General features: G+C 42.2%; 1 protein-coding gene across 1 annotated transcript in view; it reads left to right on the top strand.

The window, feature by feature from the left end:
• Nucleotides 1–27427, top strand: part of GTF3C5 (general transcription factor IIIC subunit 5) — a 761534-nt gene that overhangs the window by 322177 nt on the left and 411930 nt on the right. The window contains exon 4 of the mRNA XM_044058829.1: nt 22641–22755. Within this exon, the coding sequence (XP_043914764.1) occupies nt 22641–22755 (115 nt within the window). The remainder of the gene's footprint in view (nt 1–22640; nt 22756–27427) is intronic.

Here is a 27427-nt window from a genome sequence, read left to right as displayed (position 1 = left end):
CTGATAGAGTTATACATGAAATTAAAGAAAGTAACAAGGAAAAAGAAACAGAGGAGACAAGTGAGGAAGAAGCTGATTGGTGCACAGTAAGAAATAAAAATAATTTGATAGGGAAAAGTTAAAGAAAGGAAAAGAAAATTCAAAAACAATGCTTAGAGAAAATAAGAAAGGAAAGTGGTAAACATTTTATTATACTAACTGTTCTTAAAAGCTGGAAATATTAGCTTTAAATGTGAACAGTATGAAAAATCGTAAAATGAGAATAGGTATATTACAAAGGTGTGCTGCAGTAGATGTGCATATTATTGTTTTATAAGATATCAGATTATTAACGGAGGAAGAAAGAACACAAACTGAAAAACTTTGGAATGGTGTGGTAGTTTGGAACATGGGGAAAGAAACACATTCAGGCATATGTAGATTATGTCAAGAAAGCATTAAAATATTAGATGTAACCATAGTGGAAACGGGACGAATTACGGTAATAGACGTGAGATGGAAACATCTGTGTATAAAATGATACCTTTATGTGCATATGTAACAAAAAAGAGAGAAATGATACTTAAAAGTATTCTTGAATATGTTTGTGTAAATATGGACATTATAGTGATGGGTGATTTTAACTGTAATTTAAGGAAAAATAAGAGCAATTGTGATGTTAAAATGGCTAAAGAAATTATGAGAAATGGGAAGTTAAGTGTATGAGAGAATAACCACTGGACCTATAAAAGGAATGAAATTAGGGCAGAATGTGGCAGTATGGGTTAAAGTACAGGAAGATGAATATCTAAGAATAGAAAAAGGAATAAAGAGAATTAATGAAAATGAATTCGATTTAGAAGAGAAAAAGGAACTTGTGGAATTATGGAAAAACCATACGACCTGCGAGGGAGTTTTATGAGAATTGGATTTTATTGTTATTTAAAGAAAAATATAAAAAAGTATTAGAATGTATAAGGAAGAAAAGAAAAATTGAAATATAATATATTACATCAAGAAACATTTAAAGACCTGTTAGAAAAGAAAAAAGTAAGAAGCTGAGATCCCTCATAAAATCCTCCAAAGCTAGTTACGAAAATAAAATTGCCAAAGATTTCAAAGACAACCACAAGGCATTCTATTCTGTCAAGAATCTAAATGGCAATGCTCAGATTTGCTCTGAGCTACAACAGAATGGCATTCAATATACTGATCCCAAGGATATTGCCAATATCCTGGCAGATCGATTTAGTACCAACTTCACCCCCCTCTCACCCCCTAAAGGGCCCATGTCGATACCAAAAAATTGCCAAATTCCAGTAATCACAGCCACACAGGTAAAAACTGCACTCTCCAAAGCTAAGAATACAGCTTCCATGGGACCAAATGACATCCCGGGCTGTGTACTATATGGACTACAAAATGAACTGGCACCTCACCTAAGTGTCATGTTTAATCATAGCCTCACCTCAGGCTTTCTGCCCACTGAGTGGCACACAGCTATAGTTATCCCACTCCACAAGGGAGGATCCACCTTGGATCCCTGGAACTATCGTCCCATCAGTCTGACAAGCCTGATCTATAAGGGCATGGAATGCATTATCATGGAACTTATAAACAGACTTTGGCAACCTTCAAACACTGGACCACACCCAGTTTGGGTTTGTGAGGGGCCGATCTTGTCTTCTGAACCTGATTGACTTCTTCAGATCAGTCTCCAGAGCTGTGGACAAGGGTAAGGTGGTCCACACAGCCTATCTGGACATTGCCAAGGCCTTCAGCACCACGCCCCACTCTGGAATCATAGATAAACTTACTAAGCTGGGAATAAATCCCTACGTTACTCGATGGGTTGCCAACTGGATTACTGACAGAGCCCACACTGTAAAAGTAGCAGACTCCAAATCCAGCTCTAGACAAGTGGAGTACCTCAGGGTTCAGTCCTGAGACCGCTCTTGTTTGGTATCTACTTCTCTGATGTACAGGCCAACACTAAGGGACTCTGGCTAATAAAGTTCGCAGATGACTGCAAACTGGGAGTCTTATTGAATCCCCAAATGATGTGGATATTCTACAAAAGGACCTTACAGAAACAGATGCTTGGTGCCATAGCTATGGGCTCAAGCGTAATGCCAAGAAATGTATAGTTATCCCCTTTGGGAAAAAACATATACCCATGAATTGCCACATAGATAGTAGTACACTAAACACCGAAAGTGTGATGAGAGACTTAGGGACATAGGTGGACAGTGGCCTCACCTTCGATAACCACATTGCCACAACAGTCAGGTAATCCTTCTATGTGGCACACCTCATCAAGAAAGGCTTTTCATCCAGAAAAAAGGAGGTCATTGTCCCACTGTACTTATCCCTCATTAGACCCATTATAGAGTACAACACCCCATTTGGTATGTACCTCACAAGACATCTGCAACAGCTGGAAAGGCCACAGAAATACCTCACTAAAAGAATCACAGGCCTAAAGCAGATGCCCTATGCTGACCATCTAAAAAAACTCCAGCTGTACTCTGTGGCATATCGTCTACTCAGAGGTGATCTGCTTAACATACAAGGCCATGTCAAACCCTGAGCTGTTGAACATGCTCCACTTAAAGAAATCCCAATCCCTCAGAGCCACATGCTCCAGTGATCTAAACCTTGTCATCACAATGAACAAAACATGCTGGAGGGATCGGTTCCTGACCCAGACCCCAGACTCTGGAATAGACTGCCCATACATGTCAAGCAGAGCGCCTCTTTGGACCTCTTCAAGAGGAACCTTGACGATTGGATGGAAGATAGGAAATTCACCCCGGGGATCATGTCAGTCGCCCTGCTAGACAGGGGCCCAGAGAAGTAAATATTGGGAAGAAATATCCAGGGAATTGTTATGGCTAGGCTTGTATAGGCCCTAGGGCCGATACCTACTACCAACCTATGAACCTGTAAGAAAAATTCCTTTTATGAAAAAGAGAAATATAAAATGAATCAAATTAAAATTAACTTGTTATTTAAGCAAAAATATTGTTTAGAAGGAAAGAAAGAAGAGGTAGCACCATATCTGAGAAAAGTAATAAAAGAAGGAAAATAAGAGAATTAAAAAATAAGGAAGGTAAGCAAATAGGACAGCAAGAAGGAATATACGAAATAATTGAATATTTATTGTAATTATTTAAGAGAAGAAAACAGAACAGGTTTATAAAGGTAAACATTAAATAAGGAAAATAGTATTTAGAACAAAAAATAACAATGAGAGAACTGAATGAAATTCTAAAAGATATTAGCGGGAATTCTGCAACAGGACTGGACAGAATTGAATATGGTATGCATAAAGAAATGAAAGAGTGGCAAAAATAATTTTTGTAGAAGTTACGAATGGTTAGAAACTGGAATTAGAGAGCGATATGTACAGGAGTTATACAATTTATATTAAAAAAGGAAATGGAGGAAGTAAAAAAAATTGGAGATCTGTAACATTGAATAATACAGATTATAACATTTTTTTATGAGAATAATAAAAAGATTGCAGAAAAAATGGGTAGAATATCTGACCAAAGTGTATTTAAAAATAAGGAAAAGGAAATTAAGAGTTTTATTATGGATAATAAGTGAAATAATTGATTACATAAATAAAAATGTAGAGGAGAATGTTATGATGGGGATACAAGTAAAGCTTATGATAAATATAAATTATTATGTAGAATTTTGCAGGCATATAATGTAAGCAAAATATTACAAGTAATAAAATCTGTTTATAAAAGGAACTGTGAAACTAAATGTAAATGGCTGGATTGGGGAAGAAATAAAAATAGAATGTGAAATAAAGCAAGGATGTTCATCGTGTTTCACTGTTGCAGTCATGACTGTAGGGTTCTCCCCTGCCGGCAGGCAGTCCTCGGTCGGCAAAAATCCCAAAGTCTGGGTCCGGCGTCGGCTGTTCAGCCATGCTCCCTGATGTCAGAGCGCCAGGAGTACAAAGCTGACAGCCGACGCCATGTTCTCCAGTCTTTCTTGCCGTGCGGTGATAGCAGTTCGCAAGTGCCAGTCGGCTGACTCCTGACAATTTTTTATAAACGTACTTCAGTCCGAAGACTTTCTTCTTCTACTCAAAGCTAAGTACCCCGTTGGGGAAACTTTTTTCTTGCTCCAGTCCGATGTCAGAAAGTTAATAATTGTATTTCATGTGGGAAACAAATACCTCATAAGGATTTTCATTCTTACTATATTCCTTGCTTAGGCCCTGACCACGACATAGCTAGTTGTCGGTTTTGTGCTAGATTCAATCAACGTACTATTAAACATAGGTACGATTTTGCATTTCATTACTTCGGTAGGCGTTTTAATTATAAAATGTCGTCGGATACGGATTTTCATCGTGCATACAGCTGCAGTCATTACAGATGGGTTCTCCTGCCGTCAGGCGGGTCCTCGGTCGGCCGAATTCCAAAGTCTAGGTCCGGCGTCGGTTGTAGTCGCTTCTTCCCTGACATCAGTGCGACAGGGGTATAAAAGAACCAGCCAACGCCATTTTCTTCAGTCTTTTTTGCCACGCGGTGCCCGAAGCAGAAGCAGTTCGCAAGTGCCGGTCGGCCAGCTCCTGAAATTATGAAAATTTTGAAACCGAAGTCTTCTTTAAAGCTAAGTACCCGTTAGAAACTTTTCTTGCCTCAGACCGATGTCAGACAAAGTTAACAATTGTATTTCTTGTGGGAAGCAAATACCGCATAAGGATTTCCATTCCCTCTGTATACCTTGTTTAGGCCCAGACCACGACGTCTCGGGCTGTCACTTTTGTGCTACTTTCAATAAACGCACTATTAAGCGTCGGGCGGAGTTCGCCCAGCACTACTTTGGGAAAGCTTTTAACTATATAATGTCGTCGGAGACTCCGACTCCTGTTTTGTCCAAAAAACGCAAGGACAAGGATCGACACGCGAGATCCGCGGCCTCCACCGACACCACGCCAAAACCGACAACATGTGGTCCGGTTCTCAGAGAGGCGCCTATGCAGCCCCTGACTACCGACTACGCTTCTCTGGCGGTGTCCTCGGCCCACACCCCGACTACAGATACCGAAGCCACTGTTAGTGTTGAGCCTTATAATGTGGACAGGTCTACCTCCACCCATGGTGTCTTCAGGCCTTCCTCTTCCTTTTCCATCAAGGCCTTTACTAAGTCTAAATCAGCCATGCACTCCAAGAGACCTGCTACACAGGGCCCATCTCCAGGTCCCATGCCTAAAAAGCAGATGCTTCAAATGGCTGAGGATTTAATTACTCTTATCAGGGGTTCCCAACCCCCACCGGACAAAAGACCCAGAGTGGAGGAAGAATCACCCTCTTCTGATCAGGGCTCCATTATTTCAGAGCATTCTGATGAGGAGGAACATTCTTACTCCCCTTTTGAAGACTCCGATGCAGAGGAGTCCATTCCTTCTGTATCCCCCCCAGAGGATTACTCATTCGGGGAAACCTTGCATACCTTGAGGGAACACTTCCACTGGGAAGGCCAAGATTATTCAGATTCCAAGAAAAGGCTTAGGGAATTTCTTTTGCTACCTCAGCACTGGCCTCTGGCGATACCTCCTGTCTTGGACATACTTGATGATGTTTACTCGGAGGCCTGCCTTAATCTGGATTCCCTGCCTCCAGCCCCAGTCAAGCCTGATAGGTACTACAGAGTTCCTAACTCACACCAATTTCTTTACAAAAGCCATACTGCTGAACCTGAAACCATTTCTCAGGTCCCCAAGGGAATGAAGGCCTCTACTGCTAAAAATCCATTACCTTCCGAGAGAGATTCTAGATCCTTAGAAAGGTGGGGAAAAAAGGTATATACCTCGGCTACCCTAGCCATGAGGGCTTTAAACTGTCAGTTCCATATGCTTAAATATCAACAGTTTCTCTTATCACAATTGAAAAGTAAAATGTCACAACCTGAACAACCAGATTTGAAGGAGTTGCAGGATATGGTGCATAGTGCAGAACAAGTGGGTAAGCACACCTTACAATGTGGTTATGATGCTCTAGAGGCCTCCAGTAGAGCTGCTGTTACAGGATCAGTCATACGTAGACATGCCTGGCTTGGGGAACAATCCTTGCCTGATCATGTCAAAGGTAAATTACTAGATGCTCCTCTACAAAAGGATGTATTATTTGGTGCTAATGCTGAGGAGGTATTAAGGAAAATGGAAGAAAAAGCTAAATCTATGCAAACTGTTAAAGATTTTCTACAGGTACAACCACCACGTTTTAGTAGAAATTGGCCTTCAAAAAATTGGTCCTTTCCAGCCACGGACAGACCCCAAAGAGGTAGATACAGGCACCCAAGGGGCAGAGGACAATCTCAAGGATCGTATAGAGGCAGACAATGGCAAACTCCAACACCAAGAGGTGGCGAAGATAGTTCACAGCAATACAGGAAGCAAACCCAATGACTTCCCCCTTTGCATGCCAAGCAAGGCTCAAATGGCAGCACCCTTAGGAGGAAAGCTGGCATTATTTTCAAAAAATTGGCATATTGTCACAAAAGACAAATATATCCTGGACATTATAAACAGAGGCTACAGATTTTATTTTCGCACCCTTCCAAAAATGAGAGGCATGCCGAACCTGCCACACAATCAAAGGGCAGAGGCTCAAATACAAATTTCAAAGCTCATGGGCATGAAAGCTATTCAAGAGGTACCTACTCACGAACAAGGTCAAGGTTTTTATTCCAGACTAGTCCTGGTGCCAAGGAGGGGAACAGATTGGAGACCCATTTTGGACTTATCCATCCTAAACACATTTCTACTCGTACCAAAATTCAAGATACTCACTTTACAGCAGCTTCTTCCCATGCTGGGCAAGGGGTCTTGGCTGGTATCATTGGACCTCAAGGAGGCATACCTGCATGTCCCAATCAGACAAAGCTGCAGAAGATACCTCAGATTTCTTGCAGGTTCAATCCACTATCAATTCTCTGCATTGCCCTTTGGCTTATCTACTGCGCCCAGAGTATTCACGAAATGCCTGGCATCAGTAATTGCCTACTGCAGACTTCAAGGAATACAAATATACCCTTATTTGGACGACTGCCTGATCCAAGCGGACAGCAAACACATACTTCTGGAACATCTCGCTTATGTAACACGGTTATTGAATTCTCTGGGATACACAGTCAACAAAGAGAAATCCAGGCTAATGCCATGTCAGAAAATAATTTTCCTGGGTGCCAACTTGGACACAAACACCCAGATGGCCTATCTTACGTCAGAGAAACAAGGGCAACTAACTCAATACTTCAAGACACTAGCAAATTGCACCAGGCTTACTGCAAGGAAAATCCTGCAGGCTCTGGGATTCATGGCATCTTGTATTCTACTCATCCCATGTGCAAAGTTGCATATGAGGAAACTTCAATGGTACCTAAAAAACCTATGGTCTCAACACAGCCACAGTTTGGAAACAATAATTCCACTAATTCCATGTTTGCAATAGGAATTTCTATGGTGGGCTCAAGCTTGCCAAACAAACACAGGTCTACCATTCTGCAAGCCTCAAGCAAATCAAGTCATCACAACAGATGCCTCAGACTACGCCTGGGGGGCGCACATGACAGTCTGCTGCATTCAGGGCAAATGGTCCCAAAAGGAAAAGCACCTTCACATCAACCAAAAGGAGATGCTAGCAGTAATAAATGCTATTATAGCTTTCCAAGACCTTCTGCATCCAGGTCAACTATTGATAAAGACAGACAACACCACAGTAATGTGGTACATAAACAAACAAGGAGGAACACATTAATGCCCCCTATGCAGGCTGGCCATGTCACTTTGGAACATGGCTCTGGAGTTGCACATCGAGCTTCAAGCACAGTACTTGCCAGGCATGGAAAACACGCTGGCAGACAACCTAAGCAGAAATATGACAGATCCACATGAATGGAAGTTGCATCCTCAAGTTTTTGCAGAGATAATCCAAGCGTGGGGAAGGCCAGACATAGATCTCTTTGCCTCCCACAAAAATCATCAATTAACAAAATTCTGCTCAAGGACATTTCATCCAAAGGCCTGGAGAGTGGACGCTCTGTCTTTCAGTTGGACAGCACTGACAGTTTACGCCTTCCCACCTCTTCCTCTACTGCCCAAAGTGCTTTTAAAAGCAAGATCAGACAGACCAAAGATGATTCTGATTGCTCCAGACTGGCCAAGACAACACTGGTACCACTCCTGTGGAGCCCGACGCATTCTCCTCCATGCACCTTACCTCTAATGCCTCTTCTTCTGACTCAGCACAGCTACAAAACTCTTCACGGTCAGCTGAAAACACTCAATATGGCCGCATGGAAGATTCCTTAACATCACAACAGACCCTACTCTCCAAGGAGGTGCAGGATCATGTCATTTTGGAGGCCAGAAGGCCGTCTACTAGAAAAGCTTACTCCGCAAAATGGAAACGGTTTTGTTCTTGGAATGAGAAAAAGGGCCAGGATCCTGGAAAACTGAATTTACCTCAAATATTACAGTATCTAGCTGAGCTGCTAAGCAGTGGACTTTCATTCTCCTCCATCAAAATCCATGCATCAGCCATTTCTGCAGAATACAACACTGATCCACCTTTATTCTCTCACCCACTTTTAAGACAGTTCCTCAGAGGGGCTAAGAATATAAGACCTCCAAGGAAACAACCAATTCCTGCTTGGGATCTTAATTACATTCTAGAAAAGTTAACCTTGCCTCCTTTTGAGCCAGCTGCCTCAGCAGATTTGCAATATTTGTCCTGGAAAACAGCTTTCCTTCTGACTATTACCTCCGCTCGTAGGGTCTCGGAACTACAAGCCCTCATGGCTGTGCAGCCCTTTATCATCTTCCATCAGGACAGAGTTTCCCTACGAACCAACCCGTCATTTATGCCTAAGGTGGTATCCAGGGTAGCTTTAAATCAGGCCATACACTTACCTACCTTTTACCCTAACCCTCAAAACAAAGGGGAAAGGCTGCTACATTCCTTGGACATCCACAGACAGCTGCGTTACTATTTGGACAGAACAAAGCCTTTCAGAAAATCAGAACAACTCTTTGTGTCCTACGCTGCAGGAGCTCAAGGGAAGCCAATTTCCAAACAGACTATTTCAAAATGGATAGGCCACTGCATACGTTTTTGTTACTCTTTTCATGGTAAATCTGTACCTGCAGGCATCAGACCCCACTCCACAAGGGCCACAGCTACCTCTGCAGCCTTCCTCAGAGAAGTTCCTACCAAAGATATTTTGGAAGCAGCCACTTGGAGTTCTGTGCATACCTTCACTAAACGCTACCACCTACCTTTATACTCCAAAACTAGAGCAGGCTTTGCCACTGCAGTTTTGCAGGGCATTCTGGCTCCTCCCAGTTCCACCTAGTGCCTACCACCCCTTGCGTAGCTTTGGGATTCTACCCATCTGTAATGACTGCAGCTGTATACACGATGAACATAGTACAGTTTTGTACCTACCATAAATGTAGATGTTCGAGTGCTAATACAGCTGCAGTCCAGGTTTCCCTCCCTCCTTCCCCTTTTGGGACAGGCCTAGTGGCTACACCTCCTCATACAACCTGTTTGGGGTTATTCTTTTATGATGTATTTGCTTGCAACTACTGTTTTTTAACTATTTTACATTGCATTAAAAAAAAAATTATCTGCTTTTACTGTATTTGTGTTTCTTCCTAATTTATTTTGCTTTTGCGTCATCTTAAAAGTACTCAGTTGTATTTATTACTACTTGGTGCAACTCATTCTAAGCCTTTTAGTTTAAGCACTTGGGCTTCAGACCAGTTGTTTTACATTAAGAAGGTTTGTGGTTTGCACTGTAGTGGCAGGACAGGTAGCTTACACCCTTTTAAGTTGGGAACTGCTGATTGAGGGCTCAGTGTCAGTTATTCTAAAAGTGCATTAATTCTGGTTTAAGCACTTGGGCTTCAGGCCAGTTATTTTACATTAAAAGGGTTCGTGGTCTGCACTCTTGTGGGAGGAGAGGCTGGACTCTGCCCTTCTGAGCTGGGAATTTCTGGTTAAAGGCTTATAGTGCCTGCATATTTGAACTGCTTCTTACAGAAATTGGTACACCTTGTTTGCTGTAGCGTAGACTAGATCCAGGCCTGCTGAATCTAGCTTTGTTTGTATAACTTGAGCACTAATCCAGGCATTCTTCAAAGTATTCAGTTGTATTTATTACTGCTTGGTTGTAACTTGATTACAGTGTAGCTATCATTCTAAGTCTTTTGGATTAAGCACTTGGGCTTCAGACCAGTTGTTTTACATTAGGAAGGTTTGTGGCCTGCACTGTGGTGGCAGGACAGATGGCTTACATCCTTCTAAGTTGGGAACTGCTGATTGAGGGCTCAGTGCCTGTTATTCTAAAAGTGTATTAGTTCTGGTTTAAGCACTTGGGCTTCAGGCCAGTTATTTTACATTAAGAAGGTTCGTGGTCTGCACTCTTGTGGGAGGAGAGGCTGGACTCTGCCCTTCTGAGCTGGGAATTTCTGGTTAAAGGCTTATAGTGCCTGCATATTTCAACTGTTTCTTACTGAAATTGGTACACCTTGTTTGCTGTAGCATAGACTAGATCCAGGCCTGCTGAATCTAGCTCTGTTTGTATGCGTGTTGTTTGTTTGCTTGTTATTTCCCTGAAACGCTAATACCACCTAAAACGCGGCTTTTCAGCACTTCTGTGGATCCCTAGTGATATCTGCATTGCTTACTGTACTCATTTCCTCGTTTCACTTAAAAGAAAGTTACTGTTTGTCGTTTTTGCATTTAAGTTACCTGTAACACATTGCATTTAAGTTACCTGGCACTTGCTCACTAAAGCAGTTATATAAGTCAGCACTAAAAAATTAAAAGCACTACACTCTCACAAAGTCCTCTCGAGTACCTTGTTCCCCATTGGCCTTTTTTTTTTTCAATTATAAAGGAATTCCCAATACTATTCTAGCATGTCCAAAGGTCAGTTGTCAATCTTCTCTCCGGTCCAGCTGGTGAATCTGGGAAACTTGAGGCAATGTTACAACTGCCTCATGTACACAGACAACCCTCTCCACCTCCCAATAAATTCCAACACATGTGAGAGATGCATCCATATAGCCAAACTGGAGGCTAAGCTCTCTTAACTCAGTACTGGCGTAACCAGTCAGGAGGAGAAGGAAACCACACTCAGTACAATTCCAGTCTCACATAGACCTACCACGACAGCAGACTAAACACATAAACACACAAAAACATACTCGGAGGCTCTAAATAAAAATCTGCCTAAGCAGCAGAGACCTCCAAAGCAGACACCCAAGCAACCGCTACCACAAAACAAAACACGTGCAACACATAGCTCACAAAGCCAGTGTGCCGAACAGTCACAGCCCTTAAGGCTAAACAACACACCTGATACACTTGTAATAGGTGACTCTTATCAGGCACACTGACGTCCCGCTCACCAGGCTGAACAAGGAGAAGGTCATGGTGAGCTGCCTGTCAGGCGCTAGGATACGCCACATAACACAAGCACTCGGGTCACTCCAAGGCAAGTACAAATATGACTCCGTCATTGTCCATGCTGGTGTGAATGACCTGAGACGTACCTCCCTGGACTACATGAAAAGAGACATAGAGGAGCTCTCTGAGCATGTGGCCCAGGCCGGTATGACCCTGACCTTGAGTAGCATCTTACCCTCACCAAGAATGATGCCACAATATGAAGACAAGATGATCAATTTCAACAATTGGCTTAATTATTGGTGTCATTCAAAGGGGATCCAATGCCTGTCAGCCTGGGATGACATGCTCGACAAGCCACGATGCTTCGCTAGGGACGGCCTGCACCTGTCACCCCTGGGCTTTCGGATATTGGCAAAGGCTCTTGCTACCCCCATAGTGCCTTTTTTAGGCAAGGCTCAAAAGACAAACCCACCTCCATAGGTATCACAAGGGATAAGAAACTAAGAGTAATGCTACTCAACGCCAGAAGTCTAAACCTCAAGATGCACACACTCGAAACTCTCCTTAGCATGGAGAAAATCGATATCTGTGCAGTAACAGAAACCTGGTTCAAGGCTTCCGAGAGCACCCCAGCACGACCAGGTTATACCTCATAGCATGCTTTTCGGCCCCAAAACTTGGACCGACCCACAAAATGAGGGGGAGTATCAATATTCGTCAAAGATACCCACACCTCCAGGTTGGTGGCAAAGCTTGAAGCATCAGAGACTATCCATGTGCAACTAACAGTGGGTAAAATTGCCTTCCAGTTTATAGCCTGCTACTGACCACCCTCCCTAACCCAGGTACCCCACTCGGCCTTCATGAGAACACTGGAAAATATGAAGGTCTCTCCAAACACCATTATATTGGGCGACTTCAACTACCCAAACATAGACTGGGAGCATTACTCTAGCTCCAACACCCTAGCCCAAAGGTTCCTAGAATTTATAAACTCAAATGCTATGGAACAACTTGTTACCACTCCCACAAGAGGGGAAAACATACTGGACCTGATCATCACCAACATGGGGACTCTATGCTCCAGACCAGAAGTGTATCCCTCACTGGTAAGATCAGACCATAAACTAATCTCACTGGATGTTCACATCCCGACACCACCCCCTGCCCAGAAAACCACAGTGAAAAACTTCTCTAAAACAAATTTCACACTCCTCAAAACTGAGGTGGAATCCTTCAAAGCCCCCGGGCCTGTGGAAAATACGGCCCAGGCCGCAGAATCCTTTATAAACGCATTCTATGAACACCTTCAGGAATGCATGGATCATGCGATCCCAAATAAAACCAAGACCCAATCCTCCAAAGGCAAACCCTACCCAGTTCGGCTTTAAGGGCAGATCCTGCCTCTTAAACCTGGTTGATTTCTTTGAAACAGTCACCAAGGCCATTGACGAGGGGAAGGTGGTCCACACAGCCTACCTGGACCTCGCAAAAGCCTTTGATACAATACCCCACTCGGGCATTATAGATAAGCTCACCAGCTTAAATATAAACCCCTATGTCACTAGATGGGGTTGCAAACTGGCTCAAGGACAGAACCCACATGGTTAGAATTGCTGGAGCCATGTCAGACTCCAAACCAGTTACAAGTGGCGTCCCACAAGGCTCAGTCCTGGGACCTCTCTTGTTCAGTATATATTTCTCGGAGGTACAGGCCAACACAGAAAGACTGTGGCTGACCAAGTTCGCAGATGACTGCAAACTGGGCGCCATAATCGACTCTCCAGCCGACACAAGCATCCTCCAAAAGGGCCTCATAGAAACAGACAACTGGTGCCAGAGCCATGGCCTCAAGCTAAACGCCAAAAAGTGTATAGTCATCCCCTTTGGCAAAAACAAAGTGCCCACAAATTACCACATAGGTGGTAATCCATTAAGAACAGAAGAAGTAATTAGGGACCTGGGGACCCAAGTTGATAGCAATCTCTCATTTGACAACCAACCACGTGGCCAAAGTGGTTAGAAAAACATTTTATATAGCCCACCTAATCATGAAGGGATTCACATCTAGATCAGGGGAGGTCATCGTGCCTCTTTACTCATCCCTCATCAGGCCCATAATTGAGTACAATGCCCCTTTTGGAATGTACCTTACCAGACACCTGCAGCAACTGGAAAGACCCCAAAAGTACCTCACCAAGAGGATCAAAGGGCTCAAACAGATGCCATATGCTGCCCGGTTAAAGAAACTCCAGCTCTACTCAGTGGCATACCGCCTGTTCAGAGGCGATCTGTGCCTGATGTATAAAGCCATGTCCAACCCGGAATTAATGGACATGCTGCACCTCAGAAAATCCAAATCCTATCGAGCTACACGCCGAGAGACTTGAACCTCAGCACTGAAATAAATAGGACATGCTGGAGGGACAGATTCATAACCCAGAGGCTCCCTTCACTCTGGAATAAAATCCCAGTCCAGGTTAGGCAGAGTCCCTCATTGACTCTCTTCAAGAGGAATCTTGATGAGTGGATGGGAGATCGTAGGTTTGCCCCGGGTATGACTTCTGTGTCACTGTTAGACAGAGGCACAGTATACTAACCTCAAAAAAAGGGCATAGCAAAATTAATTTAAAATGGGTGGCGAAAGCCAGACACATTCTGGCTAGGCTTATAAATGCCCTAGGGCAGATAGCCTAGTATGAGCCTATGAACCTATGTACATATATCTAAAATTAGGTATTGCCTTCCTTCTGGTGGCTCCTGACATCTGGGGCAAGAAAGACTGAAGAAAATGGCGTTGGCTGGTTCTTTTATACCCCTGCGCACTGACGTCAGGGAAGAAGCGACTACAACCAACGCCAGACCTAGACTTTGGAATTCGGCCGACCGAGGACCCGCCTGACGGCAGGAGAACCCATCTGTAATGACTGCAGCTGTATTAGCACTCGAACATCTACATTTATGGTAGGTACAAAACTGTACTTTCCGGCTAACGGAGTTCACAAACGACGCAAGGATAAAGACAGGCCTCCAAAGTCCAAATCAGTCGATGTTGTACAAGCAGAGCCAGCTTCAGGTTCGGCCGTCGTCAGTGAGGCGCTTTTGCAGCCCCTGTCGTTGGCCATTTCGGAACCGATGGCCGAAACGGACTCCCACGAGGAGCCAACTAGGCCTTTGAATATTTCTGTTGCAGGACCTTCGGACAATGCTCCTTCGGATGGGTCCGAAGCCGCTGTGCAGGTACCGGCGTCCGAAGGGGTTTTCAGGCCTACTCAGCTTCTAATAAAGGCAAAGACAAAGGCAAAGACTCCTTCCAAATCAAAGACTGCAGCCCAGGCCTCTTCTGATCCGGCACCCAAGTCTCAGAAACACTTACTTAAGATGGCAGAGGACTTACTTACTATGATTAGGGGTTCACATCCCCCTCCACATAAAAGGCCAAGGCAGGAAGTTTATTATGACTCCTCTGATCAGGCTTCTGTTTCTTCAGTTTCTTTTTCTGACCAGGAATATTCTTTCCCTCCTTATGAGGATTCTGATGCTGAGAAATCCATTCTTTCAGCTTCTCCCCCTGAGGATTTCTCTTTTGGGGAAACTTTGCATGAAATGAGGGAACATTTTCACTGGGAAGGACAGGAGTACTCGGAATCTAAGAAAAGACTAAGGGATTTTCTTCTTCTTCCCAACATAGACCCTGGCTATTCCTCCTATTTTGGATATTGTGGATGATGCTTTTTCGGAGGCTAACTTAACTCCTGACTCTTTTCCTCCAGCTCCTGTTAAGCCAGACAGATATTATAGGGTTCCTGATTCCCACCAGTTTTTATACAAGAATCCTACTGCTGACCCTGAAACCATTTCTCAGGGTCCTAAGGGGGTTAAGGCCGCTTCTGCTAAAAACCCCATTCCCACTGAGAAGGATTCCAGATCTTTAGAAAGATGGGGCAAAAAAGTGTACACTTCTGCTACTTTATTAGGGCTTTAAACTGTCAGTTTCATATGCTGAAATACCAGCAATTTCTCCTGTCTGTTTTAAAACAAAAGCTAACTTCCATTTCCGCCTGTGCAGATGATAAGGAATTACATGACTTAATGCATGCCACTGAACAAGTTGGGAAGCATGGTTTACACTGTGGATTTGATGCCTTGGAGGCTTCTTGTAGGGCTGCTGCCTCTGGCACAGTCATTAGAAGGCATGCATGGTTAAAGGAACAAAATTTGCCAGATCAAGTGAAAGCTAAATTACTGGATGCTCCTGTTCAGCATAATGTTTTGTTTGGATCTAAAGCTGAAGAGGTGATAAAGAAGATGGAGGACAAGGCAAAATCCATGCAAACAGTTAAAGATTTCTTACAAGTACAGCCACCCAGATTTAGTAGGAATTGGCCTACAAAAAAATTGGTCCTTTCCCAATTCAGACAGGCCTCAGAGGGGTAGATACAGACGCTCCAGAGGAAGGCCTCAAACGCAAGCCTCTTATAGACCAAGACAGTGGACTGCTTCCACCCCTAGGGGAGGAGAGGACAGGTCGCAAGCTCATAGAAAACAGACTCAATGACTCCCTCTGTTGGGCTGCAGGAACTTCTTGCCTGAAAGCCCCTCTCGGAGGAAAACTTTTTCTTTTTCACCTAAATTGGACTCATATAACACAAGACAAGTGGGTTCTGGATGTGGTTTCAAGAGGTTACAAATTCCATTTTCATACCCTACTAAGACCAAGTGGATGGCCAGATCTTCCAAAACATCAATGGTTAGAGGCCTTAAACCAGGTGGAAGCTCTCTTGGCTATGAAAGCCATAGAACTAGTTCCACTTTCAGAGATGGGACAAGATTTTTACTCAAGGCTCTTTCTAGTCCCCAGGAAGCAAAATTCATGGAGACCCCTTCTGGATCTGTCAGTCTTGAACACTTTTCTCGAGATACCAAAATTCAAGATGCTTACTCTACAGCAGCTACTTCCAATGCTGACCAAAAATGCATGGATGGTAACTTTGGATTTAAAGGAGGCATATTTACACATTCCCATCAGGCAGGAATGCAGAAAATACCTCAGGTTCAAGGCCGGATCGAGGCACTATCAATTCTCTGCGCTGCCCTTTGGATTGTTTACTGCGCCCAAGGTCTTCACCAAATGCCTGGCTCCAGTAGTAGCTTATTGCAGACTCAAGGGAATTCAAATTTACCCTTATCTGGATGACTGTCTTATTCAGGCAGACAGCAAGGATGTCTTACTCCAGCATCTAGAGTTTGTTCAGAATCTTCCCAAGTTCCTGGGATTCACTGTAAACATAAAAAAGTCAAATTTGACACCCTCACAACAGATAATTTTTCTGGGTGCTTCTCTTAACACAACAACCCAGATGGCATTTCTGACATACGAAAAACAATTACAGCTGGCTTCAACTTTCAAAACCTTGGCAACATTAACTCGGCTATCTGCAAGGAAATTCCTGCAGGCTTTGGGTTACATGGCCTCCTGCATCCTTCTCGTACCATATGCAAGACTACATATGAGGAAAATACAGTGGTACCTAAAAAGTGTATGGTCTCAGCATTGCCACAGTTTAGACATACAGATCACCGTCCTGCCTTGTCTTCAAAAGGAGTTCCTTTGGTGGTCCAAGGCATGTACTCTAAACAAAAGAAAACCCTTCAGTCTGCCTCCTGCCACTTGGATACAAACCACGGACGCCTTAGATTATGCATGGGGAGCCCATTTTCAGGGCAACTGTCTGCAGGGCCTTTGGACAAAGGATCAGAAGCACCTGCATATCAATTTAAAGGAAATGTTAGTCATTCAGAAAGCTTTATTGGCCTTCAGGAATCTTCTACAACCAGGACAACTACTGATATGGACAGACAACACCACAGTTATGTGGTACATAAACAAGCAAAGGGGGTCTCATTCCTATCCCCTTTGCAGACTAGCCATGAATCTTTGGAACACAGCTCTAGCTTGCAAACTGGACCTTCAAGCTCAGTTTCTACCAGGGAAGCAAAACTTCCTGGCAGACAGCCTGAGCAGAAACCTGTCATACCCACACGAATGGATGCTGGACACTGAAATATTCAAGATGATTACAGCAGTCTGGGGATGTCCTCACATAGACCTCTTTGCATCCCACCTCAATCATCAACTACAGATTTTTTGCACCAGGACATTCCACGAACTAGCTTGGAAAGTGAATGCACTATCATTCAGTTGGAGAAACCTCTTGGGGTATGCCTTTCCGCCTCTTCCTCTTCTTCCACGGGTATTATTAAAGATCAAACAGGACAAGCCCAAGATGATTATCTTGCTGGCCCCAAATTGGCCTCGACAGTTTTGGTACCCAACACTGAAAAACCTTTGTCTGGCGCCACCTTGGATTTTACCACAGACTCCGAACCTTCTGTCCCAACACCAGGGTCAGGTTCTGCACTCCCATGTCAAAACTCTCAGCTTGGTGGCTTGGTTAATCCAGGGTCTTTGATTCATTCTCTCCTACCCAAGCAGGTTATGGATGTCATTTTAGAAGCCAGACGTCCTAGCACTAGAAAATCCTATTCAGGAAAATGGAAAAGATTTTGTTCCTGGATGCAGGCTCAGGATTCAGATCCTCTTATTCCCAACATTCCTCTGATTTTTCTTTACCTGACAGACCTCTTACATAAGGGTCTCTCTTTCTCTTCCATAAAGATACATGCCTCTGCTATTTCTGCTCATTATAATACAGACCCTCCAATATTTTCCCATCAGCTCATGAGACAGTTTCTCAGAGGAGCTAAGAACTTAAGGCCCCCTAGATCTCTTCCCATTCCTGCTTGGGATCTCAACTATGTTTTGGAAAAACTCACCTTACCTCCTTTTGAGCCTTCTGCCACATCTGGCATCAAGTTTTTGTCTTGGAAGACAGCCATCCTGTTAGCTCTGACCTCTGCCAGGAGAGTTTCGGAGTTGCAAGCTCTCATGGCTGTGGAACCTTATATTATTTTTCATCAAGACAGGGTGTCTTTAAGGACTAATCCTACTTTCATGCCGAAGGTGGTTTCCAAAGTGGCTTTAAATCAAACTATTCACTTGCCAACTTTTTTCCCCTCTCCTCAAAATAAGGGGGAAAGGATCTTGCATTCCTTGGATGTACACAGACAATTATGTTTTTACCTGAACAGAACCAAGGACATCAGGAAATCAGAGCAATTGTTTGTTTCTTATGCTTCAAGTTCCCAAGGTAAAGCTATTTCAAAACAGACCATTTCCAAATGGATTGCTCATGGAATCAGATTTTGCTATTCACACCATGGAAAGCAAATCCCAGGGACTATAAGGACTCGCTCTACCAGAGCTGCTGCCACTTCAGCTGCCTTCCTCAGAGGAGTTCCTACCAAGGACATTTTGGAAGCTGCAACTTGGAGTTCAGTGCATACTTTTTCTAAGCACTACATTCTACCTCTTTACTCTAAGTCTAGGGCAGGCTTTGCTTCTGCAGTCCCTTTTAGCCGCCCCCTCTACTTTATGACCACCTCCCTTTTTATTCTGCTTTGGAATTCAACCCTACAGTCATGACTGCAACAGTGAAACACGATGAACATAGTACAGTTGTGTACACTTACCATAAATGTAGATGTTCGAGTGTCTTCACTGTTGCAGTCTGGGTTTCCCTCCCTCCTGTCCCCTCTTATTTTTTGTTTTGTGTGGTTCCTTTTTTCACCCTTCTTCTGAGGTGTATTTGCAAAGGGTATGGGATCTTACTCATTTTGGAACACCTGACATCTGGGGCAAAAAAAACTGGAGAACATGGCGTCGGCTGTCAGCTTTGTACTCCTGGCGCTCTGACGTCAGGGAGCATGGCTTAACAGCCGACGCCGGACCCAGACTTTGGGATTCTGGCCGACCGAGAACTGCCTGCCGGCAGGGGAGAACACTACAGTCATGACTGCAACAGTGAAGACACTCGAACATCTACATTTATGGTAAGTGTACACAACTGTACTTTGCCCAGCTTGTATTGTAATTTTCTTGTTAGTTATGAATGTAATAGTGAAGGAAATTAATAAAATGTCAAGTAGTGGTGGATACAAAATGATGAAGGAAGTACAGTTGCCAATAATGCTTAATTATGTGGATGATAGTGTATTAATTGTTAAAAATAAAGTACGGATAGAAAAAGTAAATGAAAAATTAAGTATAAATTTAAAACGAGAATTTAGTTCAAGTATAAATAAGGAGAAAAGTAAAGGATTTGGTTTTGAAGGTATGATAGGAGGTGTTGAGTTCCATGAAAAATATATAGATATGTTAGGAATAATATTTGAAAGAAAAGAATACAGAGAACAACAGTGGGATTATGTACTCAAAGAAGTAAAGGATATGGCTAATGTTTGGAAATTGGGTAAATTTTCATATAGAAAAAAAGCACACTTGTTGAACAGCGGGGAGTCAGTTCAGCGAATGGCATTTTACATCGAAATGCTGCTCAGCTAACTTGCTCTTGTGGGGGCTGTGACCCCCACAATGTACTCAAAGAAGTAAAGGATATGGCTAATTTTTGGAAATTGGGTAAATTTTCATATAGAAAAAAAAGCACACTTGTTGAACAGTGGGGTTTGTATTATATCTTCGAAGAGTCAGTTCAGCGAATGGCATTTTACATCGAAATGCTGCTCAGCTAACTTGCTCTTGTGGGGGGCTGTGCCCCCCACAATGTACTCAAAGAAGTAAAGGACATGGCTAATTTTTGGAAATTGGGTAAATTTTCACATAGAAAAAAAAGCACACTTGTTGAACAGCGGGGTTTGTATTATATCTTCGAAGAGTCAGTTCAGCGAATGGCATTTTACATCGAAATGCTGCTCAGCTAACCTGACAGCCCCCCACACCCCCCGCTAATTATATATACAAACTCCAAGATCGCACTGCAGTGAGGAAAGGGCAAAATTTTTGATCTTCCCTCTACCGCGATCTTACTTGAACAGTTAGCTGAATGACATTTCGATGTAAAATGCTGTTCGCTGAACTGACTCTTTGAAGATATAGTATAGACCCTTGAACACCATGATAATAGGAAAAATTGTTTATGTTCCAACATCTACATGATTCCAATTAAGTATTTATATGGGAGTGTAGACTGAATCCAGTGAAAAGAGGGATTCTGTATATGAAAGAAGAGCAAGGAGGTTTGGGTTTAATAAGCCCAATAGTACATGCAGCATTTTAATTTTATATAAAGTATTAAAAGGAATTATGAGGAAAAATAAAAACTTGATAGAAATGGTACTATATTATAAATGCAAAGAATTGTGGGAAGGAATGTAAGTTAAAAAATGAAGTAAAAGCATTGTGAATGACAAAATGAAAGAGCAACAAAATTGTGTTATGGAAAATTTAAAAAGAATATATGTGAGAAAAATAGAAAGAAATGGTACTCTAGTATTATGAAAGCATTTTATTGTAATGGTCCATGGAAAGTTTTAGAAATAAGAAAAAAGCCATAATGATGAGATATAATAGTTATAAAAAGATTAAAGAATGTAATAATTTTTTATGAAGACTGTTAGAAAAGTGTTGGTTGACGCAAATATGCCATACAAAAAGCCAAGATAGGATATGTAATAAATGTGGGGAGTTTGAGACTACTGAGCATGTGTAAGAGATCATTTGTGGAAAGAAATATGTAAAGATAATAGGGTGAAAAGTATGTCAAAATTTGAACAAATAAATATGGGTATAATAGAATTTGGTTATTATGGTGCACGTAAACAGGAAGAAGTGAAGAAAATGGACAGTAATATTTTATGCTTCATGTTATATATGGAATGAGAGACTAAATGAAATTAAAAACAATGGAAAATGGACTTTGGCAAAGATTTTGGAAAAAATGTTTTGGTTGTGGATAAGAGTTGGGGGATGCTTAAATTGAAGTTTATAATGTATTGAGATTTGTAGATGTAAATATGTAAATAATATGTAATGTATATATCAGTAAAAAAACATGCTCTCTTCAAAATGTCTCATGGGAACTTTTACATCCGCCTGAGCTGGCAGGTTTGGCATATGGGACCTCAATTTTACCCCTTACCCAAAGAACGAACATAGGAATGCAACATCCCTCCTTATACTGCATTGCAGTGCCAGTAATCCAGTGATCTGAAGTGTGGGAATAGAACCCACAGTCTTCTGATCTTTCAGTACCAAAGGTGGGTGTGTTGTCTCTTACACCACTAACACTGCATGGAAAAAAACTACATACATACATCTACATATATGGTCATTGTGTAACTCTGCTTCCAACATACAACGCCCTTTACAGTCTCACTGCACATTTTTGTAGAGGTTGCATCAGGTTTACAAGTACACCAAAATTAATTGTGTTGTACAGGGTCATACAGTGCTCATATGTGATTACCAGGGCTTGCATTAGGACTTTTGTTGCTTGGTACTGACTGTTTGTATTTTTCTGTTGTACTACTTCCTGCATGCTTTTCATGTAGAATTACTTTGTTTCCTATCATTAGGAAGCTATAGCATGGTCTACCATTTCATTTTCAATGGCATTTATAAATAGAAGCACAGGATCACTTTTCCTCTGACTGTACACATTTTTGTATCTCTTAATTCTGTCTTGGTTTCACATTGAAAATGTTTCCAATTAAGTCTTTTAAATGTTCATTAGGAGATGGCCAAAAATGTTTATATACTTGCAGACTGCACATGAAAGTTAAAAAGTGAGGTAAACAAAAACATTTTAGCGATAAATGTGACTCTGTTTTAATCCATTTGTAAAAAGAAAACTGCAGTAATACTAACTTAGCTGGCATTATATTTATCCAGAAGTTTGTAAAACTTCCTGGTGATGGTGCGTTCCTTCATAAAAACGTCAGACTTCCCTCTGAGGATTTATGCACCATTTAGAACCTTTAGCTCGTATAATAATTGCAATAAAGATGCTGTTCGGTGAACGCAACTGTTCATAATGAAAATACTCCTCCTTACTTTGTGTAACTAGAGTACTTGACAGTCCGCTGTGTGCTTTCCTTACTTTTATCACCGGCGTGATTATGCTTGGCGTTATTACATGAATTAAAGATGAGAACGGTTAGTCTTGTGCAAGTACACAGCAAGTCAGATTTGACTTCCATGCATTGTTTAGTTTGACTTTTTAATGGAAACATAAAATAAAATGATTAAATGGTTTTTAAGAGACATTTTCAATAAATGTGATTATTTTACAGATAACAGGCCCGTGGAGAAGCCTTTGGGTTCGTGTGGGGTACGATCCAAGAAAGGATCCCAAAGCTAAACAGTATCAAGTGCTGGACTTCAGGATTCGCTGTGGACTTAAATATGGTAGTCTTTTATAACTGTCAATCAGTGCTCAAAGTAAACTTCATGTTTGCATATCTGTGTTGAATTAGTATGTTTTGTTTTTGCTGATGTGTAATTAGTAGGTTTATAGCAGTTGTTTACTTGTAGGATTGGATCCCTGAGGATTTAAACACTGCTGATGCTGGTTCCCCAGCTAGCATTTGACTGGGATCACTTTCTTACCAGTATCCATTTTGGCATATGGGATTTGTCCATCCACGTTGCTTCCAGTTCTTCGCTTGTCTTACTGGCACTGAAGATTAATGTGAAGTTGCTAATTTTGCTGATTTGTCCCAGAGTTGCTGAAAGGTGAAGAAAATATCTTCTTTTGACAGTCATGCTACACTCTTGTGCTTTTTATCATCGAAGTCACTGAGTGTCAAAACTCAAAAGTATACATGTGGGCAATGAATGTCTGCAAAGGAACTTCATAATATCGGCCTCTTTTTCCATTACCCAGAGTGCAGTATTCTGACTTGCAGGTTCTGTGATCAGTTCAACTAGGTAACCAAATACAGGTGAAAATGAGTACTGGACATCCCTCTTCCTTTCTCCGAAAGTCCATGTGATATAGGATAGGAAGTGAGTACAGGAGAAACCCCCAACATTAGGATTTTGGCAGGTGCAAGTAGAAAGGAGTGAGGGAAAAATATGAAAATAAGGAAGGACGATCAAATGGGTATAAGAAGGCCAAGGAGGTGAACAATAGATGTGGTAAGGAAGAGGTAAAACAGTCAGTTTCCTTGTCTGTTTCTACAGACCACACCAAGGAATTTTTGTCCTGCTTCTTTCACAACATCATTTTAATCGGAGTTGCTGGCTACTGAGACTTGTCTACATATATCAACTGGACACAAGCTGATTTAAGTATACTTTTCTCTGCACTTATTTAAGATTTGAGTCAGTAAATATTGTGTGTCTTTGATTCAGTAAATATTGTGTGTCTGTCTATCTGCAGTTAGTTCCCCACCCTCCCTCCCTATTTCCTGTTGTGGTGTTAACCTGGTGGCTTTGGAATTGCCTGCCCTTGCTGTAAATCTGTTTTTGCACACTCCTCCTGGACCCATCTCATTTGCTCACTCAACTGAGTACAGTGAGATCATATTTTGATTTCAGATACTCCTACCAGTCCCATCTCCTCTACGGTGTGCAAAGAGAGCACTTGGGAAAGACATTTCTCGATAGTATCTTAATCTGCTCTGTTTCCTCCCTCTCCAAAAAAAAAAAAAATTGCACTTCACATGCTTTACTGTATTTGTGTTTCTTCCTACTTTATCACCTTATTTTCTTTTGCCTCTTCTTAAAAGTACTCAATTTAATTTATTCTACTGCCTTTATTACTGCTTGTTAATAGCCTGATTCAATTGTAACTGTTATTCTAAGGCCCTTGGTTTAAGCTTCAAACCAGCTGTTTTACATTAAGAAGGTTTGTGGTCTGCACTGGTGTGACAGGACAGGTAGCGCACATCCTTTTAAGTTGGGAACTGCTGATTGAAGGCTCAGTGTCTGTTATTCTAAAAGTGTATTAGTTCTGGGTTAAGCACTTGCTTCAGGCCAGTTATTTTACATTAAGAAGGATTGTGGTCTGGACTCTTGTGGGAGGAGAGACTAGATTCTGCCCTTCTGAGCTGGGAATTTCTTGTTAAAGGCTTATTGCACATGCTTACTTTAACTGTTTCTTTCTGAAATCGGTACACCTTGTTTGCTGTAGCATAGACTAGATTCAGGCCGGCTGGATCTAGCTTTGTTTGTATAACTTGTGCACTGATTCAGGCTGTCTTTTTTGGAGAAGATTTGTCTGTACCCTAGTGGCAGGACTGTGCAGTTAGAACTTGTCTGATTGAAGACTGCTGGAACAGGGCTCAGTTTTGATCTTTTTAACTGGTTAATTGGGTAAAGTGTTGTTTTGATTGTATCTGCTCTATTTTTCTGGGGGGGGGGAATATATATAAATCTACGTACTGAGTCAGCGCCTCTTTTGTTCCAGACAGACCACCCAGGATTTACCTTTTAGTATAAGTTTTTTTCCCTCCTGGTAGTAGCTTCAAGAGCCATATATATATATATATATATATATATATATATATATCTACATTTCTGAACTAGTATAGTCCAATTTTCAGGTCACTGCTGAATCCAGGGCTGTGTTACAATTTTCTGTGTTGCCCATACCTTACTTGGATAGAAGGAAGTTTCTCTGTTTACCCGTGAGAGAGGGGAGCTTTGAGCAGCCTATCTAGCCTTGGAGGAGTGGTTTCAGCCCAGAAGTTAGTAGTTTATTAGCCATTTTGAGCTAATTTCTCTCTCTTTCACTTCCCTGCTATAAAAACTGCATTAGCGCAGTTTTTGCACTTGTATTCCGCTCAGCAAGTGCCTTCCAGGTGTTCTGCAGAGTCTACAGCAGAGAGAGAAAAGAGAGTTTGGAGTGATTAAGCATAATTTTTTTGCTTTTCTTTCTGTCTTAACTAATTCCACCTAAAACGCCATTTATTTAGCGTTTCTGTGATTTAAAAAGTTTGTTATTGCTACATATTGTACTTATTTGCTGCCTGCAATTGAATTAAGTCATTTTTGTGTTTAAATAATCGGTTTAACTGTTGTAGACTACACACTAAAGTGTGATAGCCTTTTCTGTGCATTTAAAGTGTTGTTTTGATTGTATCTGCTGTATTTTCTGGAAAAAAAAACAAAAAAAGATACTTTTTTCCCGCCTTTCTGAACCTAGTATAGTCCAGTTTTCAGGTTATTGCTGAATCCAGGGCTGAGTTACAAGTTTCTGTGTTGCCCATACCTTACTTGGATAGAAGGAAGTTTCTCTGCTCACCTGTGAGAAAGGGGAGCTTTGAGCAACCTATCTATCCCTGGAGGAGTGGTTTCAGCCCAGAAGTTAGTAGTTTATCGGCCATTTTGGGCTAATTTCTATCTCTTTCACTTCCCTGCTATAAAAACCACATTTGTGTGGTTTTGCGCATCGGGCAGCACCGTTTAGCTAGAGTTAAACTATTCTCAGCTCCATGAAGTCTACTCTTCAATTTTTCCCTTGGAACTAGACAAACCTTCAACTTTAGCACTCAAACCATTCATTTCACAGTCAAGCACTTGCTTTAAAACTCATAGCAAGCACTAATTAACCCTAGCACTAGACCCCCCCTATACTGTCCAGAATGACAAGGCTCTGTATTCGTCCCCACCAACCAATCAGAAAAACAGCTTACTCTACCTATTCAGGCATGTCCAAAGGGCAGTTTCCGGTGTACTCTCCAGTCCAATTGGTGAATCTGGGCATTTTGAGGCAATGTTATAACTGCCTCATGTACACAGACAACCCTCTTCTCCTACCACCAAACAGTAATATATGCGAGAGATGCAGTTATACAGCCAAACTGGAGGCAAAGCTCTCTCAACCCAAGACTGGAACTGACAGTCAAGAGGAGAAGGGTAATACTTGCAACACACTACCAGTCTCACATACACCTAATAAACCAACACCGGCAAATAACACACATGAATACATGAAAACATACTCGGAGGCTCTAAATAAAAAATCTGCAAAAGCAACAGAGACCTCCAAAGCAGACATCCAAGCAACCTCCACACCCCATCACCAACCATGAAACACATATGTCACATAATTAGTGTGCCACGCAATCACAGCCCTTAACGCAAAATAACATACCCAATACACTAGTAATAGGCAACTGTATAGTCAGACACACTGATGTCCCACTAACTAAGCTGGACAAGGAGAAGGTTACAGTTAGCTGCCTGTTGGGCACCAGGATCCGCCACATAACACAAGCACTCAGGTCACTCCAGAACAAGTACAAATACAACTCTGTCATTGTTCTGAGTTAGTGCAGAATGGCACAAAATACACTGAACCAACTGATATTGCCAACATCCTGGCAGACAGGTTTAGTGCAAACTTCACCCCCTCTCACCCCCTAAAGGGCCCATAACCATACTAGAAGAATGTAGGGCCCCATTAATCAATGACACACAGGTTAAAACATCCCTATCCAAAGCCAAAAACACAGCTTCAATGGGACCAGACGGTGTCCCAGGCTGTGACTTACAAGAACTCCAAAATGAACTAACCTCTCACCTAAACACACTGTTCAAACTCCGCCTCTCTACAGGCTACGTACCCACACAGTGGCACACAGCAACAGTTATCCCGCTCCACAAAGGTGGAGCCACAACGGACCACGGCAACTATCGCCCTGTAAGCCTGACTAGCCTGGTCTGCAAGGCTATGAAACACATCATCATGGAACTCATTAACAGAGACATTGGGAACCTCCAAACCTTGGTCCCTACCCAGTTTGGATTTGTTAAGGGCAGATCATGCCTCCTAAACCTGGTGGACTTCTTTGAGACGGTTACGAAGGCATTAGATGAGGGAAAGGAGGTCCACACAGCCTACCTAGACCTCACAAAGGCTTTCAACACCATTCCCCATTCTAGTATTATAGACAAACACACCAGCTTGAACATAAACCCCTACGTCACGAGATGGGTTGCCAACTGGCTCATGGATAGAACCCACATGGTGAGAGTTGCAGACTCTACGTCTGACTCTTAACCGGTTACAAGTGGCGTCCTCCAGGGCTCAGTCCTAGGCCCCCTCCTGTTCGGTATATACTTCTCAGAG

Source organism: Protopterus annectens, chromosome 16.part0 (assembly GCF_019279795.1).
Source record: "Protopterus annectens isolate FY-2018-M chromosome 16.part0, PAN1.0, whole genome shotgun sequence".
In the NCBI taxonomy this organism is placed as follows: domain Eukaryota; kingdom Metazoa; phylum Chordata; order Ceratodontiformes; family Protopteridae; genus Protopterus; species Protopterus annectens.
Note: the sequence above shows the minus strand (reverse complement) of the source record. Positions and strands in the feature narration are given on the sequence as shown.